At 35.1% G+C, this 21284-nt stretch overlaps 1 protein-coding gene across 5 annotated transcripts in view; it reads left to right on the top strand.

Moving 5' to 3' along the window:
- The window catches only part of ZC3H12C (zinc finger CCCH-type containing 12C), a 70438-nt gene that overhangs the window by 20367 nt on the left and 28787 nt on the right, over positions 1-21284 (top strand). For all 5 annotated transcript variants that reach the window (XM_089915520.1, XM_022561557.3, XM_022561559.3 and 2 more), the window contains one exon: positions 13276-14024. In XM_089915520.1, coding sequence (XP_089771646.1) covers positions 13276-14024 — 749 coding nt within the window. The remainder of the gene's footprint in view (positions 1-13275; positions 14025-21284) is intronic.

Genomic DNA, 21284 nt, shown 5'->3' on the forward strand with positions numbered 1-21284 from the left:
CAATAAATATTTACTGTGTTTCTGCTATGTGCTATGCTCCCAGAGTTATTTACCACTCAGACATTTATCAAGTCCTAACCTTATGCCAGGCCCTGTGCAAAACTCAAATAATCCAAAGATAGGTTTAACAGTGTTCCGGGGAAGGTTTCATGGCAGAGTTGGGGTTTTAGCTGAATCTTCAATACTAATAGATAAGATTTTAACCTGTGAAACTATGGAGAAAGTTATTTTAGAAGAAAGAATCTTAAACTTGGCTATACATTAGAATCACCCAGACCAAAAAATAAATAAATAAATAAACATCTCTAGGGATGAAACTCTTACACCAGTATATTTTAAATCTCCCCAGAGGATTCCAGTGTGCAATCAAATTAAGAGAACCACTGCTTTAAATCCTTGTGTTTGGCTGGAGTGTAGGTTATGTGAAGGGATGTAAAGAACAAATAAATCTGGAAAAGAGATTTTGGCCCAGTTATTGGAATGCTATCATTTAGCACATATTTATTAAGCACCTGCTGTTTGCCAGGCACTCTGCTAGTTGCTGGAGATACAGCAGAAAACAAAACACAAGAATCTCTGGCCTGTTAGAGTTTATAGTTGAATTGTTTTGGCAGCTGTGTAGGATGATTCATAGTCTAGATTTAACTTATAGTATATGATGATTTGCATTTAGAAGGAAACTTATCCTAAATGCTCAGAATTCTAAATTTAATGTCTAAATTACTATATCATCCTCTGATATGAATAGAACTCTGTAAAGAAAAATTGTGTTGTGAACTTCAGTGCTAATTTGACTGAGCGTTTTCTAACACAACCATTCGTTTTGTTAGCCTCTCAAAGTTTTTCAGTTTCTTGCACACTGGGACAATTGTCTAAACCAGTAGAATGAGGACCATTGGAAGTACTAACTCAAGCATTTCATTTTCTCATCTTATAGGAGCTGGTATGTAAGGAACTATTATCTGCCTTGATTATTAGCAAGAATTTATACTTAGATCAAACTTATAATTAACAAAGAACTTTTATTGGGTCATAATTTGCTGTATACCATGTTTTATATATTTTTTCTTGAGTTCCTTTACATTTAATGTACCATTAAACTGTCTTCTAGACCATTAGCAAGAACAGAGACCTCTAATAATAGAGTCCTCTTTTAATTCTGTCTGATACAATTATTCTTTATAGCCTGAATCTGTCAATTTCACTTAAACTTTTGGTCAAGAAGTTTTGAGTTAGTTTGCTAAATAGAGTTATTTAATACCCAAAGAATAAGACACGCACCGTCCTCAGCTGGTACACTCAGCCTGAGATGAAATGATGTGCACACATGAGCACGTGCAGGTGGGAAGTGAGGGGTGCTGTCAGGAGTGAGAGGTACAGTGCTGTGGCATCAAAAGGAGAGATGGGTTGAGTTCTGACTAGGATTGGAGAATGATGTTGTAAATCTTATCATTATTGTCAGAGACAAAGTGCCATTTAACTACCATCCAGCTGTGTTATAATGCAGAGAATGTGTCTTACATATATTTTATATAAAATTACACAGTTTGGGGGCTTCCCTGGTAGCGCAGTTGTTGAGAGTCCGCTTGCCGATGCAGGGGACACGGGTTCGTGCCCCGGTCCGGGAAGATCCCACATGCCGCGGAGCGGCTGGGCCCGTGAGCCATGGCTGCTGAGCCTGCGCGTCCGGTGCCTGTGCTCCACAGCGGGAGAGGCCACAACAGTGAGAGGCCCGCGTACCAAAAAAAAAAAAAAAAATTACATAGGTTTGGTCAGCTTTTCCTCAGTTTCAGTTGTACTTAATATAACTGTGTTTTGTTAACGTGGATGATATCATGTGCTTTATACTTCAAGATCATCTATGTCCTTTTTTCCTCACGAATTTTCTCTATCCTGCTCTGCCACACATTAGCTGCTTTAGCAACCTAGTACATCAGCATTTTGGATGTCATTTGTATTCTCTGAGCTTTTCTAAAATTTCTCATTCCTTGAGTATTTACAAGTTTTATAGGAATTGAAGATCATCTTTTTAAAAGACTTGCTTGTTTATTTGAACTTTTAAAAATACTAAATGGGGGGAATTTCCTGGCAGTCCACTGGTTAGGACTTGACACTTTCACTGCTGTCCGCCCCCATTTGATCCCTGGTCAGGGAACTTAAATCCCGCAAGCTGCCAAAAAAACAAAACAAAACAAAAAAAATACTAAATGGGAAGCTAATCATTGGGAAATATTTGAAAATATAACCCAAATAATGATATGGGTTATATTGTCACTTAAAGTGACTATAGAAAAGTTTCTTTGTTTTTAGACCACTGAGAAGAAATACTGTTTTTGTGGATTTCCTATTTGCCTCTGAACCCTGGAGAGAATTGAAAGATATCTGCTCTTAGTGATATGACACTGAAATATTTTTATAATCAAACCCTAAGAATTTTGACTTGAAGAAGCATTATCTTCTTTCTTTGTCACAGAATTGTTTTTTTTTAACTTTATCCCTTTATATGTATTTTTAAAGTGGTCTGTTAATTTATGTAAGTCTTTTCATCACCTTTTTTTCCCTTAATAGTTCTTTATATCAAAACATTATTATTGAATATTGTTTGAGGGGGTCTTTTTCCTGCCTTAGTTCTGAACCAATTGAGAAATAAACAAAGGAGCCAGGTAGATGGACATCAAAATAGCAGCTCTTTTTTTGATGGAGCTATTGCAGAACATGACTTAAGAGCACAGCATAAAGGACTTAGCAACATTGAACCCCCAAATTAGAAAGATGTAGTCATCCAATCTCAGGCAGTGCTGGAGAGCAAAGCAACTGTGTGCTGTCTGCACCTGGGCAGATCCCAAGAGAAATGTGCAGAGGAAGGGGCTGCACTTTGCTTACACAACTCCTCTTCCCAGACTTACCCCTCAGATAAGTCATCCTCAAGTGAGGTGGAAGAGGCCAGAGCATTACTCCTAGGGATGCCACTCTAGTTAGAAAACTGAAGCCAGAGAAGGAGACTGCAGGAAAAGACCTCTCATCCCTGCCAGGCTTGAGCTCACTCAATTTCACAGCTGCCTTGGATGTTGAAAGCAGCCCCAGTGGCAGAGCCAGGGCTACAGGAACATTGCAAATCACTGCAGGCTCTTTGATAAGCTCACCCTGTCACAAAGAGAAATAAAAACTAGCAGGGAGCATTTTGTTCATGTGAATGCCTGCATTCAAATTTGCTGGAGCCTGTTTTTTACTGGTCCTGTTTTTCACTCAGATGTCTTCTAGATAGCAACACACTGCTGGGTACCATATAGGCTTTTTTTGCTGTGTGGATTATCAAAGATTAAATCGATCTGCCCTCAAGAAGCTTACAGCCTGGTTCATAAATAAGTGCTATATTGTGCAGTACAGACTATTAATGTTATAGAAGTTCAATAAAAACTAGACTGGTCCAAGAAGATTTTTATGGAAAAATAAGCCTTGAGCTGGGCTTAGAACAACAGATATGATCTGGGTAGGTGAGGCTGTGCAAGAGAACACTTGGGTGAAGGGACAGTTGTTTCAGCATCTGGGACTTCACTTTTGCTATTCCTTCACCTTAATTGAAGTGGAAAATAAGAATACAGGGCTAGAGGAGCCCCGGTTGTAAGAATCTTGAAAACAAAGCAGAGGACCAGAGATGTGATCTGCTGAGATTTTTTTTAAACCTAAGCGTGGTGTCATTGAAAATTACTTTGGCAGGGATGTACTTAGGGGGTATTCAAGGAAGGAGATAAATTAAGAAATGAAAGTAATCTAAGCCTAAGGAAATGAAATATATTAAAGCTCTCATGCCCATCTGATTTACTAAATATAATAACTTTCAGAGGTTAGAGTTAGTGCCTGATTGATTTTGCTCCATTCTTTTACACCATGTGTATAAATTAGGTTTTTGGTTGTTTTTTTTTAATCAAAAATAATGAGAGCTTTTGGTTAAAAATTTAACCTTTCAATCTCCTGGGGACAATTGGGAAAATTTGATTTAATAATCTTACTTCTATGGAGGTGTTTTAGGATGAAAAGAATTGTAGATTGAAGGAGAACGAATCCATATTAGGAGAAAGGTACCGGGAAAATTTGATTTAATGATCTTACTTCTATGGAGGTGTTTTAGGATGAAAAGAATTGTAGATTGAAAGAGAACAAATCCATATTAGGAGAAAGGTACCTGGAAGGCAGCTTGGATCACTGCTGACAAAGAGAATTGATTCCAACACTAGCATCAAAACCCACGTGTGTCACGTTCATACCTCAGCAAACAGTTGAATTTTCAAATGTTAGAAAAGCCCTTGACATTGACAGATTTTAGTGTTATCACTAAAACCACACTGTCATAACTGCGCCCTGTGCTCAGTCATTTATTGCAGTGACCCAGACAGCCCAGTACAGCTGTTTGCATTTTCTCTGCAGTGGGAAGTGGACCAGGGCCATGTGACTAAGAAAGGCAGGCAGGGGCCTCTTTTCACCTACAGATGTTTTAATGTGCTTAACGTTATCCAATACTAGCAAGCAAGATAGTCTAAATACCACAGCAGGATCTGATTAGCTTTTTCAGATCACTGCCTTTATTTGCTGTTTGCAAAAAAGCTTAATCCAGTGCTAGGGATCAGGCTTCCTGCTGAGCTCTCGGGTAGTTTTCTCTCATTCTTTGTGTTCACAGTGGCAGGAATTAGTGAGAAGATTCCTCCTCCTCCTGAATTAAAGCTATAAAGTAGTAACTATAGTAGCAAAGGGGTAAAAAGAAGAAAGAAAGCCCAAGGGAAAGAGAGACTGTCTATTCATACTAAAGAGTGTCTTTTTTATATACAAAAGGGAAAAGATTTTAATGTAAATTCATAAATATTGACCTCGCTATCTCTAGTCAGTACATAACTTAAGTTTTATTAGGTTTTAGTTGTAACTACTTTGCATGAATATGTCATATTTTTCATCTTAATCTTATTTAATCAAACTCAGTTTTACCAGAAGTACATTTACTAACCATACTAGTGGACTTGATTTATCTTTCTTACTTTTTTCAGAGTTGATGATACCTTTTTACTCATGAAATTAGAAAAAAAAGAAATTACTACCACACCAACAAAAAAATAATTTCTGACTTGATTTTTGTGATGTTCATATGCTTACTCAAGACATAAAATTTGAACTCTATGTAATTCACATTATACTTTGCAATAAACTATAATATTAGAAATGCTTTATCTTGATCTTTTGTGGGCTTATGGAATTAGGCTATGGGTGTAACTATTGCAAAAAACATTACTGTAACCCTTGGCAGAAAAAGAATAGTTCTTCCTTTAGAAATTAGTTTGGCATTCAGAATCTAATAATTACATTTAGTTTAAAAATACTTTCACAGATTTTTAAATTTTCTAACATTTTTGGAATAACATACTTCCATGGAATATTAAGCTCTTTTTGAGGAAAAATATCTATAGACAAATGGTGATCTACAAATACCATACTTTGTATTTTAGTTTTCTTTCTGGAAACAGCAATAATTTTTAGGCTTTTAGTAGGTATAAGGAATGTTTGAGGTAGCTGAAAAATTTTAACCATTTAGAGTAGATTTCTCTCTTATTTTGTAAATAGAGTACCTCTCATTTACATTTGACTGGGCACAATAAGGACATGCCCAAGAGTCCCCACCAATATTAACTTTTTTTCTAAGCATTGTCACATGGTCCTAAATGTGAGTAGCCTCTGTTTTTGTGTGTGAGAAGAGAGACTGATTTAGATTGTTTGAGATTGTTTGGGGTGCTTTAACCAAATTTTATACCTTTTAGGGTACTTGATTATATAATGGGAAAGCCCAGGCTCTGCATAAATCAGCCTATCTCAGAAAATTGTATTTTAAGAGGAGCTTTTTCCTTCACTCTTTTAATTTGCACTGGAATGAAAAGGGGAGACGTGTGTGTGTGTGTGTGTGTGTGTGTGTGTGTGTTCTACATCACATAAGTAGGTAGTAGAACCGCCTTAGATTGCCTTTTTCTTTAGTAAGGAATTAGTCTCACAACACCTGATGGTGTTTAAATTTTGATTGAATTTCCGTAATCAGAGGTCACTCAAGATACAATTTATGCAGCTCTCAAAAGCAAGTAGTCCATAACATTATAAATACTGTAGTCTGGAACTTTGAAATCAGGGATGATAAGCTTCCTCACTGACAGAGCTGATTTTTGTATACTCATATCCTTTAAAAATATTACAATGTTTCTTCTTTGTAAAGTTAACCTGTTCCTGAACTGAAATTTGAGTATTACATCTTACAAATTTTATGAAATATAAATATAACAAATAACATGTTGTATATTAAAACATAATGAACGATTTTGCTTTTATTTAATTACATGATTAACTAGTATCCATAATAAAATAATTTTACACTGTTATTTGACATAAATAAAGTGGGTCGTTCTGGTGATTTTAGGTTGAAGTTAAGTAGTTTTGTCTAAATATTAAGTTTAGATGACTCATTTGGCACAAAGTTGGCCAAACTTGTTTTATCTTATGAACTTTAAAAAAATCAGTTCTGTTTGTACGCTTTTAAACCTTTTTCTTTTGCAATCTTATTTTCATCATCTCTTTTTTGTTTGTTTTATTCTCTTGCCACAAATGAACCAATACTTACAAATATTTTATATTTCCCAGTATTTCCAGGGAAGTAGCTTTGCTATAATCTCTGTCTCATTTCACCAGTAAATCATTTATTAAAGAAAAGGGATTGCTGCAGTAGTTAATTGCTACTTTGACACACCTCCTTTTCTTTATTTCTCAGAAACAAAAAGCTAATAGACTAGAGGATAGCCTTGACTTTTTGGAAACATGCAACTTTTACTACTTTAAAATATAATTGGTTTCTTTGTTTTGTTTAAAACCAAGGAGGAAAAGCTGGTCTGCCCAAGCCAGGTGTTTTCTTGTTGGCAGCCTGCTCCCTCATGGCTCTGCTCTCAAAGAGCAGCTGCCTACTACAGCTTTGTATGGCCTATTGTTGCCGCACACCCCTCGTTAATACACATGCTGCCCGGGGCAGACCCGAGAATGACATCAACTTGCTTATCTTAGAAACCTGCGAACCTGACGCAGGGTGCTGAGGTTGGCTTGCATCTGCCTGGCCAACTAATTGTGAGCTTTCTGGCCTATGATTGGTTGTTATTCCACTCAGTAATAGGTTAAGCAAAGACATTGCCATTCCATCTGTTCACCCATTCATTGTTCTTCTTGCTTGCCTGGAAGGCTGCAGCTAAAATTGTGTTAAGGAGTTACTGCTGAAGCTGCTACAGAAACCAATGTCTTTGTATTTTCCTGCGAACGTGAGTATATGTGCTACTTAATGCCTTGGAAGTTAAACTTTGCTAAGTATTCAGGATATTAATTTGAACTCTGTTAAGGATAGAATGCACCTCAAATGAAAGCCTACAAATTATTACATAGTGCCAAAATACCAGAAAGTTAAATTCTTTCTGTAAAATATGTCTGTGAAGCAGATTTTTTACATTTTTATATTCTGGAGTTATATGAATAATTACAGTTTCATAAACGTTCACAAGGCATTAGGCATGCCATGTAATCATTTGTACTTAAAGATAAGTTATAGTGTGTTCTGATATTTTGATAAACAATGAATTTAGATTTTATCTTCTTGTCACATTCTTAGGTTTCTTAAGGTGTCACTGTCAGACCTAGGTGCTGTAAAATGATAGTAAGATTTAATAGATTTTTCTATTGTTTTAAAAATCTAGCTTGGGGAGATGGATTGCTATTAGATGTTTCAGCTTGTTTTAATTATGATGATTAAGTATTCAACTGCTTTGTCAGCAGTTTCAATACTCATGTATAGTTTACAATTTCTTCTCTCCCTTTTTTTTTTTTTTTGCTTGCATTAGTTTCAGATATTAGATTGAAGATGTCACTTGGAGAACTGTTGCTTTCAAGAGATCTGTAATGGGGAAGGGAGGAGACAAAGACTTTCATCTATCAGTTGGGAGGAAAAGAAAGAGCATAAAGGGTTAAAAAGAGGTTTTCATTTCTACCACATGCCCTATTGTATGAACATATGCATAAGTCTATTGAAAGTTTTCAGAAGATGGGCAGGCCACCAGTTGCTGGTCTCCTGCAGTTCCAGTAGACATCTGTTGCCCCAGAGCATTAACCAATCTGTTCAAAGGGACATCCTTCTTTTGTTAGCTAGAGGGATGCAGACAACAGCACTCACTAAAATACAGTGGTAATTAAATACACAGAGACTATAGCAGTAGGTATTTATTACATATTCATTATTTTATTTTCATTGTTCTCATACTATTACCATTTGGATAACAATCAGAACCCACTTTATGGCACTGTAACTTGATGTTACAAACAAACATTGATTTAACAAGTTTATGGTCTAATATTCTTGATAATATGATGCTTTTTAGAATATAAAAAAAATTTTACTGGATTTGAGATGAAGGATTATCTAAGTTATCTAATGAGAGCTTTCAGAAAATCTCACTAAATGGGGGAATGTTTGTGTATGCAACAAATTTCTAGTAAATAGCCTTTATATAATAAAATCTGCTTTCAGCTAGTATAAAGCTTTTTGGCAATTAAAATAATTGGTTACACTTTATCATCTATAAATGTCATCTATAGCATGACATTTTAGTTCTTTTTCAACATATAGTATTATTTGATTTTTTACTTATTAGACCTTCAATAAGAAAAATTGTTTTAGTTTCTACAATATTTGGAGGAAATCTAAAGCTCTGTAAGTACAGAAATCTGTTTTCAGACCAATATATGTTTGCTCAGTACCTTTTGTGTTCATGAATATAGTGTAAAGGCCAATTATAATAGGTCTCTGATAACCTAAAAGTTAAGCCGTATTCTTGGAGTTTTTTGATAACTATGGGAATATAAACATTGACCTACTTTGTGTGTGAAACTTTGTCTAGGCTGCTTCATGAAATGAGGAAAATTACTCTTGTTAATAGTTGATTAATTTAAAAATTATTTATATGCATTTGCATTTCAGTAAATGGCAAAACTTAAAAGTCTTATTTAAAAATTTAAGAAGAAAAGTGTTTTCTCCCTTGCATGTAATAGTAAATTTTGTGTTGTTATTGTAGTCTTTGCTAATCATTTTCCAAGTTATATTGATCATTTTTTTTATATTGTTCATTTTTAAGGCACTGAACAAAAATAAAGATCACATACCATTCTTTGTTCTAAGATGTAATAATTCCTTGTTAAGTTTTACACATTACATTAAGTAGTACTGCAGCCTATGAAGATATTTTTGTCAGCTTTTATATCTTAAGACTTTTGTCAGCTTTTAAATTTAATTTTTTGGTTGAATGATTTCAAAATATTGACTTTTTTTTGGTGCCATATTAATTCAGGGCAATCTTTTTTTTTTTAACATCTTTATTGAGTATAATTGCTTTACAATGGTGTGTTAGTTTCTGCTTTATAACAAAGTGAATCAGCTATACATATACATATATCCCCATATCTCTTCCCTCTTGTGTCTCCCTCCCTCCCACCCTCCCTATCCCACCGCTCTAGGTGGTCACAAAGCACGGAGCTCATCTCCCTGTGCTATGCGGCTGCTTCCCACTAGCTATTGGTTTTACATTTGGTAGTGTAAATATGTCCATGCCACTCTCTCACTTTGTCACAGCTTACCCTTCCCCCTCCCCATGTCCTCAAGTCCATTCTCTAGTAGGTCTTCGTCTTTATTCCCATCCTGCCCCTAGGTTCTTCATGACCAATTTTTTTTTTTTTAGATACCATATATATGTGTTAGAATACAGTATTTGTTTTTCTCTTTCTGACTTATTTCAGTCTGTATGACAGACTCTAGGTCCATCCACCTCACTACAAATAACTCAATTTCGTTTCTTTTTATGGCTGAGTAATATTCCATTGTATATATGTGAAGGGTGATCTTTTACTAATTACAAGTGAATAAGGAAGCATTTTAGAGATTAAAGTTTTAAAAACCAAATCTTTACCATTTGAGTCAATAAAAGTAAGTTATTTCAAATTTATATTATGTAGTGGAGAAAATATATGCAGCTTATAGGCCTGGTAATTGAACTTATTTGTCCTTATAGTCTGTTGGTTTATAGGAACTAAAAATTATTTAACTGCTTGTTTAGTACAAGATGACATTGGTTACCTCAAAGAAAGTTATCCAGTGAAATCTGGAAGATGAAGAGAGGCCTGTCAGTATGAAAAAAAGTTCAACCAAAATATTTTAAAAGAAAAGTTATTTTGCCTAACAAAATTAGGTGTACATTTTTTGAAGTAGTGTAAATCAAGCTTACACTTATACCTAATATTAGCTCACTTGGAAACATTATATTTAAATAGTATATATAAATTATATGAATTGTCACAAGTTCAAGGTGTGTGGTATTCACTAAATACATTTGAATACAAATGAGTTTTATCTAGTTTAATATTATAAAAAACAAACAATGGATAATCCCATTTTTCTCCCTATTTAATCATTATAGCCATATAATAAAATTACATAGAAAAGCAGATTTACATAGTGTCACCATCACTTTTTTAATATTAGAGTGAAAGTGATACTGAAAGATTTAAATATTGGGTTGGCAAAAAGTTTGTTCAGTTTTAGGTAAAAATAGGAGACATTTTTCATGTTCATGAAGAATTTTATTGAACAGCGTATTTACTAACTGAACGAACTTTTTGACCAACCCAATACGTTTTTAGGGTGGATAATTTTCAGTTTAAAAACTTTATAATATCTGGTTTTGCTTCTTTGAAAAATGTGAAAATTAAGAATTCACTATTCTTTAAACATAACATTTCATTCTAATGTTCCCCACCGGCTGTATGTTTCAAAAAGTATTAATCTTGTTTAAAACAGTCCAAAAGAAAAACACTACAGCTCAATATTAAAATAATATTTCTTAGTTCAATTCAGGGGTTTGGTCAGTGAGTCATTATCTTGAAAAATTATCTCACAACAGCACTTATGCAAAATCCAAACTTTTCAGGGGAGATCAAAAATGTTGCCCGTTAAATACACTTCCTGCAGTCAGAGCAGATTGTGGGGTTTACAGAACAATGATGTCGGAGCTTCCAGATTGGTTTGGCAGCTGCATTGTTCTCAGAGGGTAAACCAGACGCACTTAAGTCCCAGTCTCTTTTATAGGCTTTTGTTCATACCAAATTATTCTTTTACTGTGCTAGCATTCATGATGGCACGTTAAAAGAGTGCCGCTTAGCAACCAGCTCTGGTTGCCAGGCAGCCCAGCTTCCAATAGGTTTTCCTTGTTTAAGATACTTTTGGTGGGAGCTCTACCAAGGCCACAGTGCAGATTTTTCTTTTTAACTGTATCCCTTTATTAGGATGCTGTTGTGATTTGTTGCTTGCATTATGGTGTCAGTATATTACAGTAGTTAATAAATCACTGAGTATTAAGATTTGCTTTCAAAACTGCTTCCTTTAATTCTAATAATTGGGCTCATGCATATCCATATTAATAGAAAAAAATTGAAATGGTTACAGCTTCATAATGGAGCAGATGGATATAGAGGTCTCCCAAGGAAAATCTCTTTTTATCAGTTGTGCAGTCAGGAGCCAGGAGAGTGTGATGTTTCTTTAAAACTAATGAATGCTATATTAGTAGAACAATGATGTTAAATTTATCTGTCTTCTCAAGGGATAAAACTGAAGAAACTCCTGTAGAAGTGTGTAGGAGTTCTACACTGAAGGAATTTTAAGTGTACTGTTATCAAGTTAAAGATTCCATGGTCTCTTCTCTATTATTTACCATAGTTAATACAATTTATTTCATTGTATAGAAATACTGCACTCTCTAATAAGTTCACTCTAATGCATTCAAATGTGCAACTTCTTAGAAAATCACTTAGCATTTTCTCTTAACATTTATATAATAGCTCCTTTCTAGTGTAAATAAGATGTTGAGGAACTGTAGAATAAAATATTTTTCCAATTTTCTTTTTTAGGTTATTTAAATAGGTGTTCTATGACAGTCTCATATTCAGCTGCCACTGGCTTACCAATGTTATCCATGCGTAGAACACTGGAATTGCCTTAATAAGTAAACTACTGATGTGCATGTAGTCCTTACAATGAAGCACAAGAGAAAATAATTTTATTTTGCTAACCTATTCCTGGTAGAGAAATAACAATTATTCCCAGTAGACTTTTAGGAAAACAGTAAAACAGCCAAAGCCTTTTAAACAGTAAAAGCATTTTGTAGGGGGAAAGTAGAATAAAAGATGACTTTTTAACCAAATGCAGATAATAATTAGCTAATCACCTAATATAATACAGAAGTATTTTCTGCCATAAAATTCAAGAAATTAAGATAACATTTATTCAGTGTACTTAATTATTTGCTGCTAATTTTATTTAGCAGCAAATATAATTATAGGAATATTCCATTCCTATGCTTTCTATAAATGTGCATAGAATAAGAGCCGTTTCCCCTGGAATGAAATAGACTGTAGTCCCTGGCACTTAATAAGGGTAGCACAGTGTTGTATTCTGTTACTGTGTTCAGGATTTACAAAATAAAGATTATTAGGGCAAAACTATTCATCTCTTAAGTGGAATATAATTCACTTTGTAATTATTTCATTCCTTGTTGGCTGTTGTAGAATGTGTGCTCTTTCATCGCAGTAGTACTCTAAATCGTTTTTGAAAGTCTTTAAATTGTTGTTACGCTTGATCCAAATTAATAACTTTTAAATTATAATAAGTTAATGTTTTCCTTTTCACATGGCTTTCTCTTTAAAATAATTTTTGCAAATTTTTGTGAATTATTTTAGAGAAAATATACATAACCTGTCATAGTACATCTAAAACAGGGTTTTTTAAAATAATATTCTGTGTGTCACTATAGAAACATAGGCCTTCTAACTGTGGGAAAATCTCTTCCATCAGGATTGAGAAGCAGCATGATATAGTGGGGAAAGCATGGGTTTCGGAGTCAGACAAAACTGGGTAAAAAATCCAGTTCCCCTACTTATTTACTTTGTTGCCTTGGAGGGAATACTTAATTTTTCTAATTCCAAACTTTGTCATCTGAAAAGCAGGACATGATACTATCTTGGAAGTGTGTTATAAGGGATGAGAGGATGTAGACAAAACAAAGTTGATATTCAATAGTTTGGTAATTCTCTCCCAACTTCTTTATTGAAATAGAAATGATACTGAAATATCATTCAGTAGACATGAAATTCTAAATATTTTACATTTTTCTCTAGGAATACGGGGTGCTTTGCATTCAAGAATACAGAAAAAACAGCAAAGTGGAGTCAAGTACACATAACAGCTTCATGGGCTTGAAGGATCATCTGGGGCATGACCTAGGCCACCTTTATGTGGAGAGCACTGACCCACATTTAAGTGCATCTGTACCTTGGTCAATGGTAGAAAAACCAACAATGGATAAAGTTAATTCCGGAAAGGAAGAAAAAGAGGTGTCTGAAGAGAATGCGAGCTCTGGTGACTCTGAAGAAAGCACAAATTCTGATAATGAGTCAGAACAATTGAGTAGCATTTCGGTAGAGCCATGCTTATTAACCAAGACTCACAGACAACTATGTAGGTCTCCGTGTTTAGAGCCTCACATACTCAAACGCAGTGAAATTTTGCAAGACTTTAAACCTGAAGAGTCTCAGCCAACCAAGGAAGTGAGGAAACCCCCTGATGTGGTGCGAGAGTACCAAACAAAACTGGAGTTTGCACTGAAATTAGGTTATTCTGAAGAACAGGTTCAGCTTGTGCTAAACAAACTTGGTACCGATGCTTTAATCAATGATATTTTGGGAGAACTTGTCAAACTTGGAAATAAAAGTGAGGCTGAACAAACGGTTAGTACAATTAACAGTATAATGAGGGAAACATCTTCCCTGGAATCTCAGCGGTCTGAGTCTCCGATGCAAGAGATTGTAACAGATGATGGGGAAAATCTGAGACCAATAGTTATCGATGGCAGCAATGTGGCGATGAGGTAAGTGGGGAAATCTTCACTCATTATTACCAAACAATCTTTAAAACGTATTTCTAATTTTGTGACTGTTTCTTTTCTAACAGTCATTAACGTCAAGGTTGTTCTGCATCCCAACATTAGCTTCCATATTTCTAATTGTGTCTCTCTTAGTTCTCTCTCTACTTCCAGAGCAGTCAACCACTCTTACCTCATTTGTCCCTAAATAAAAGACCTCCTTTTGCCTAGTTATGTCTTTTTTTTCCCCCTCATCTGATAAATTACTATGGTATAAAAATTAGCATATATTCCCGGTATAGTGTTAAACATTAGTTTTAATTGAAGAACTTGAGTATGATCATATTGAATAACTTTGGAACCTAGAGAGATAAATGGCCTTTTTCTATACAAAGTCAAATAACCATAAGATAAAATCCCAGTTCTTGAGAAAATTATTTTTATTGGTTTCAGGAACAAATCAAAGCCATAATTTCAGGAGTTTTTTTTGTTCCATTTAAGAAATGTAATTCAAAAATAATTTTTTAGGAACTGGGGGGAAAAAAAAGCACAAATCTTCCAGAGAAATTTTTTTATGGATTTTGATGGCTAAAAACGTAAAGTGCATCTAAATTCAATTAGTATATAGTTAACTGCCCACAGTGTTCAGAATACTGTGGGGATATAAAGATATGGAAAGGCATCAGTTCTTCTTTCAGAAAGCTTAACATTTCATATATTGTTTCTCAAGGTGACCTGAGGATAGCTATCAAAGAATCATCTGGGGAACTTGTTCTAACTAGTGTACATTCTAGAGCAGTGCTGTTCAATGGAAACGTGATGTGAGGCACATATGTCATTTAAAATTTTCTGGTACCTACATTAAAAAATTAAAAGAAACAAGTGAAATTAATATGAATAATATATTTTATTTAGGTTAATATAGCCAAAATATTATTTCGATGTGTGTTCAATAAGAAAATTGTTAATGAGATATTTTTGCATTATTTCTTTCATATTAAGTCTTAAAATCAGATATCTTACACTTATAGCACATCGCTATTCAGACTAGCCATACTACAAGTGCTTAATAGCCACATGTAGCTTGTGGCTACATATTAGACAGTATAGTTCTAGAAACCTACCAAGTCCACACACAGACCTACCAAGTCTAGATCAAGGTGTAGCCCAGCCATCTCCTTTTGTAACAAATACCCCCACTAATAATGATGCCTACTAAAATTTGAGAACCACTGTTTTTTAGGTGATAGCAGCATTTCTGCATAGAGTATGAGAAGGACCAACTTGTAATCCTCAAAATAATACTGCTTCCACCTGATGGAAAGGTTATCTTTCTTTCATTTATAAGCAAATGAGATTTGCAGTATTTAAATTACTTGTCCAAAGTAAAACATAATTCAAACCCAAATATGTCTGACTTCAAAGTCTATACACTTTTCATCATAATGAAAGGTTAAAAACAAACTGAAAATGTTCAAGCCAGATCTTCCAGGGCCTTCAATGCCAAGCTAGAGAATTTAAACTTGGCTCCAATCCAAAGGTAATTGAAGATTTTTGAGGAGGGTAATGTCATGAGTAGAGCTGTGCCTTAAACTGATAATCTGGCCATGATATTTAAAGTGGACTACAGGAGATAGGAGATAAATTTGAATGCAAACAACCCTTTCTAAGGGAGTAAAAAGGGCCTTAAGTGTCATAGAGGTATGAAGTGTACATACAACCTTGAGAAGTCCTTCAGTAAAATAACCTCTCTGTTGTCTAATCTTTCCCAAATTTAGCCATGAAATGATTTTTTTTTTTCTTGCAATAATCCAGAACTAGTTAACAGTTACCTTAGCAGAGTGATAATGAGTAAAGCCAAAACACCATGGAATCGCCAAGCGAGAGAGTAATGAAGGAAGGTAATAGGTCCTGGAGAAACACCTACAACCATAGCCATATACGAAAAGCACCAGAGAGGTTCTTAAAGGGCTCAACTCTTGGAGAACCTGATTCAATGGGGTATAGTAGAGCCCAAATAACTGTATAGTATTTTTAAAGTGCCAAGGTATTTCTGATGCATAGCCAGTGTTAAGAACAATTCAACATGGAAGGTGTGGATATCAATAGGTCGGGAGGTAGAAGAAACTGATGATCCAGGGAAAGAGTAGTGTGAAAAAGACCAGTCTTAGAAAAAAGTTTAGTGCTAGTAAAACCAAGAGACATACAAATGCCATCAACTCAAGGAAGCGGAGGCTTTAAGGAGAGAGTATCCTGTGGGTAGAACTGAAAAAAAGATACAGGGACATGACAGCCAGGAAATCATTGTCTTCAAGAATGCCATATGGTGTTAAAGATAGAAACCCAGTTACAAGATGTCAAGAAATGAAGGAATAGAGCTAGACTGTTATTCTCAAAAGTTGACAGAGGAAGGGAAGAAAGAGGAGTGAGTTGAGAAAGGATTTTTAGTTTTATATAGAACAGAACTATATAAGCTGAGGGGATGGGGAAAAAGTCCCCACAACAGCAATAATATGAGAGTTTAATTTTTGAAGCAAAGTTCTCTGAAGGAGGAGACAATCAAAATACAAATAGAGAATTTGGCATTGGAGGTAAATACACTTTGGGGTAGTCAGAAGAACACCTTGGAGGGGAAAAACAGCATCAGACTTATAAAACTTAGAGCCCATAGAAGTGAATTTTTTTAATGGATATCATTTAGATAAATGATGTCACAGTTGGAGCAACTCACATGACTGAAACCTAGTTCCCAGTGGCAATTGAAAAGTACTTGGATAACTGAAAATTTGCATAAAACTCTAAACTTTACTTATCCCACATGATGAGATACAAAAATAAATGGCATAATTAAGGCATTTCAAACAATCTACTATATGTAATTAGAAAACACTTCCACCCCCACGCTATTTTGGCCCCATTCTGTTTCTTTTGCTATAAAGACGGGACAATGCACATCGTATGTTTTAATCTGACATGTAACCTGAGATGCTTCAGGCATTGCAGGAGAGAACGAGTTGACAGGAAATTTTATTATAGCAGCGTTATACTGTCAGTCACAATGAAATGTCGTACCACGTCCATAACTTTGAAAGTGCCAGAACTCATGGAAATGCATAGTAAACTTTTACATTCTGCCACTTACGAGATCTACGTAAAGTAATAAAAGTCAGTTAGAAATGCATATCTACTTCAGATTCAAAATCTTAATTTAACAAAATGCAGAGAGATTTTACCCATTTCCTGTTGCATAAAATATAGCAAACATGCTTTTACTTTTTTTTTTTTTTTTTGCGGTACGCGGGCCTCTCACTGTTGTGGCCTCTCCCGTTGCGGAGCACAGGCTTCGGAGGCGCAGGCTCAGCGGCCATGGCTCACGGGCCTAGCTGCTCCGCTGCATGTGGGATCCTCCCGTACCAGGGCACGAACCCGTATCCCCTACATCGGCAGGCGGACTCTCAACCACTGCACCACCAGGGAAGCCCCATGCTTTTACTTTTAAGTTAATGTCATATTCATGTTACTTTAGCAAACCTATTATATAATAAATTTATATACATCATAATAAATTATAATAGGTAAATGCGAGGATGAGTTAAGAATAGAGTACTATTTTATTTCCTTTCTGATTTCTCAGGCAGGTATATTCCACATATAAGAAGAATATATTTTAGTTTCATTTAAATGCTAGCAGTGGAACTGATATAAATGATTCTTTAGACGTAAATTAAAAGTAGGAAAGAAAGGCATTTTAGTAAAATTACCAAAATGGACTTTAAAAAACAATTAATTCTCTACACACTACGTTTGTGATTCTGAGTAACTTGTTTAAACTCTCCAATCTCAGTTTTCAGGATTGTAAAAAGAGGAACTCATCTTGCAGGCTTGTTATTAGAATTAAAGATAATTAATACCAAGTGCCTGGCATGTAGTAGGTGCTCAGTAAATTACAGTTATTATTACATTAAAGAGCTAGATTCTGTATTTTAATCCAGAACATAATAACTAATGTAATGAAAACTTAGTTCTTCAGATTTTTTTAAATAAATTTATTTTTATTTTTGGCTGCGTTGGGTCTTCGTTGCTGATAGTTGTGGTGAGCGGGGGCTGCTCTTCGTTGCAGCACACGGGCTTCTCATTACTGTGGCTTTCCTTGTTGCAGGGCATGGACTCTAGGTGTGCGGGCTTCCCTAGTTGTGGCTCGCGGGCTCTAGAGCACAGGCTCAGTAGCTGTGGCGCATGGGCTTAGTTGCTCCACGGCACATGGGATCTTTCCAGACCAGGGATCGAACCTGTGTCCCCTGAATTAGCAGGCAGATTCTTAACCACTGCGCCACCAAGAAGTCCCAGCTTTTCAGTTTTTTTATTCAACATTTAACAAGCCGCAGGTTAGCAGTCCATCCTATGATCTATAGGTATATTTTAATTCTTTATGTTTATATCATCAATTGTTTTCAATGATTTCTATGGTTTCATAAAGAAGACTTGGGCTCTTAGATCTGGGTGATGCCAAAATTGCCCAGGGACAAGCCATATAACCGTAATATACAGCATAGGTCCCAAAATTGCAGGAATCCTGTGTTGCTTTGCAGGAAGCATGCTTTCAGCTTATTAATATCTCTTAAAAATGTGCCACATTGATAGAAGTTCTGGGTAAGTTCGTTGAATAAGCAATTCATTCAAAATTGACAAATACTTAGACTGTAGTCTAGCATAATTTGTGATAGCATTTCAATGTGAGGTATAAGAGCAAAGAGGACATAAGTATTCAAAAATAGAAAACAGCTAACTATTAAGTTTAGATAAAGCCCTAAACTTTTGCACAAAACTACTTGGTTTTTGAAATATGAAACAGAATAAATTTATATTTAGTGGAACTGGACTAACTAACAAGTACTGACAAAAAGCTGCAGTTAATTTTAATTCTTAAAAAAGCAAAAACAAAAAAAAATTCTCAGTAATTTAGCAAATTGGTCATTCAGCAAATAGGCTTCTTTCCATACTAGGGCAGATACTTCATAATATAATTATACTGTGAAATGTATACTCCAGATATAGAAACAGAAACAAAGCATAAGTAATATTTATCATATTTCTGAAATGAAATTCTCATGATATTGTGATTTTTATTTCCTCCAAGTAGCTTTACAGTTCTTCAAAATCTGATTCTATTAAACCTGAGGTAGTTTAGCAGTGGAGTATAGAATTATTCTCTATCCACATGTATCCAATAGTTTAAATTCATTTTTCCTTAAGAAACTCCAGTGTTTTAATTTACCCATGGTTTTAGGTTCAGATGACTTGTTCTGCCATTAACAAAGTACCATCTTGTGAGCCGTCAGGGATGGGAGTGTAAGTTGGGTGTTGTTGCTCTTGGTTTCCTAAATGTCCTTGATTTTTCAGTATGCTTCCATAACATAGTCACCTGACTTCATAAAATTATATCTCCATATTTCTACTTCAGCTTCTACCAAATATGTGAAATAAGAGTGGTGAACAAGAGAAAACCCAGAGCCTCATCACTACCTCTACACTATGTGCAGCACAAATTCTCCAGTTTCATGGGATGGAAGCTAGGCACACCAGCCTTCTCTTTTTGATATGAACAAACTATTGAGATCCTCCCCACCCTGACTCCCCTGTCATTGCAAGTCCTCTCTCTTGGTCAGTGAATCCAGGCTTTTGGTTTTAGATAAAATCTCCTAACTGTTGGGTAGGCTTTATTGCTGCTTGTTTGAGCAGAGTATTAGGATAGATATTTTGTTTGCTAAAAATCTCAGGTGGACCACTTTTGACCAATAGGATCCATGCTTGTATTGCCTCTGTGTTAATGATGGGGGACCACGAAAAGAATTTAAGCAAGGGAAGAGTGGCATATCACATTTACCTTTAAGAAAGTTCACTCTGTAGAGAAATTTAGAGAAGGATTTGAGCACTAAGACTGCAGACAAGGAGACCTACTTATATTTGAAAATATATGCAAAAGTTAAATTGTGGACAACTCCTGGAAAAAGAAGAATATTGCCTTTGTATACCAGTCTAATGGCAGAGAGTACATAAATAAAACAGCCATCTGCTCGACCCCTACCCCTCAAAAAGACTCGTGTTAGAAACCAGCTGGTGTTGTATAAATCTGAATCTTAACTGGGGCGTAGAAAAGCACTCAGGTAAATCACTGAAGTCATTTTCTTAAAGTTTGAACAGAAATCATATATAGTCAGATTATAGAGTCAGAATATGAACAGAAAAATGCCCAAGTTGTAACAACTTTTCTTTATATCAAGAATTGTGGGCTAAGCCTATATATTTATAAAATATTAGCAGAATTTAGCAGTCTGTATAAATAGGATTTATTTATCTAGATTAATCTTTTTGAAGGTACAAAGGCTTTTATGTATCTAATCTGGTTTGTGAAGTTGTATGGACTTGAGAACTCTTTTCAGTGTGAATTAGAATATTGAAGACCATGTTGCCTGGGCTCCAAAACTTGCCTTCAATTGTTTGATGGGTTTGCTATTCTGTTGTCTGTTTACCATTTTAGTACAGCCCTGTCTCACAGTTAATAAAATCCTCCAGGACACCTAGTCCAAGTTTTTGGTTTAGATTACAGGTGTGAGACTACAGCTTGCCAGGGTTCATTCAAATTTGGTTTTGGCTCTCAACAAAAATGTATCAAAATTATGTGCAGTAGATCTGCATGGTCCAGTACGGTGACCACTGGCCACATGTGGCTGTTGAGATTTTCAAATGTGTCTAATCCAAATTAAGATATCCTGTAAATGTAAAATACATGCAAGATTTTGAAAACTTAGTACAAAAATATATGAAATATAACAACTTTTAGGCTGAATATGTGTAAAAATGATCAGTTTTGATACATTGAGTTAAATGAAATATATTACTAAAATTAATTTCACCTACTTTTTAATTTTTAAAATGTGCTATTCTAGGTCATTTTAAATTATATTTGTGGTTCACATTATACTTCTATTGGATAACCTCTCAGTGAAATGTTTTTTAAGTTCCAACTTAGTGGGGGCTTAACATCAATTAAAAGACAGCCTGATTTCCCTCTAGATGAGTGTCAGTGTCATCGGTACTACTTACAGGTTAGTTGGCACTGTCCCATTTCTCATTGTTTTAAAGAAAATCCTTAGGTAATATGAAAGGAATCAGAATCAGAACTAGTTTTTTCTGTTGTTTGATTATATCAGTGTGGAGTCTGACAAAGACAGATGTTAGTTCTGTTCCACTGCATCTCTTTATAAC

This window comes from Delphinapterus leucas, chromosome 7 (assembly GCF_059928025.1).
Source record: "Delphinapterus leucas isolate spDelLeu-1000000601 "Yukka" chromosome 7, BTC_Dleu_Yukka2, whole genome shotgun sequence".
NCBI lineage: Eukaryota > Metazoa > Chordata > Mammalia > Artiodactyla > Monodontidae > Delphinapterus > Delphinapterus leucas.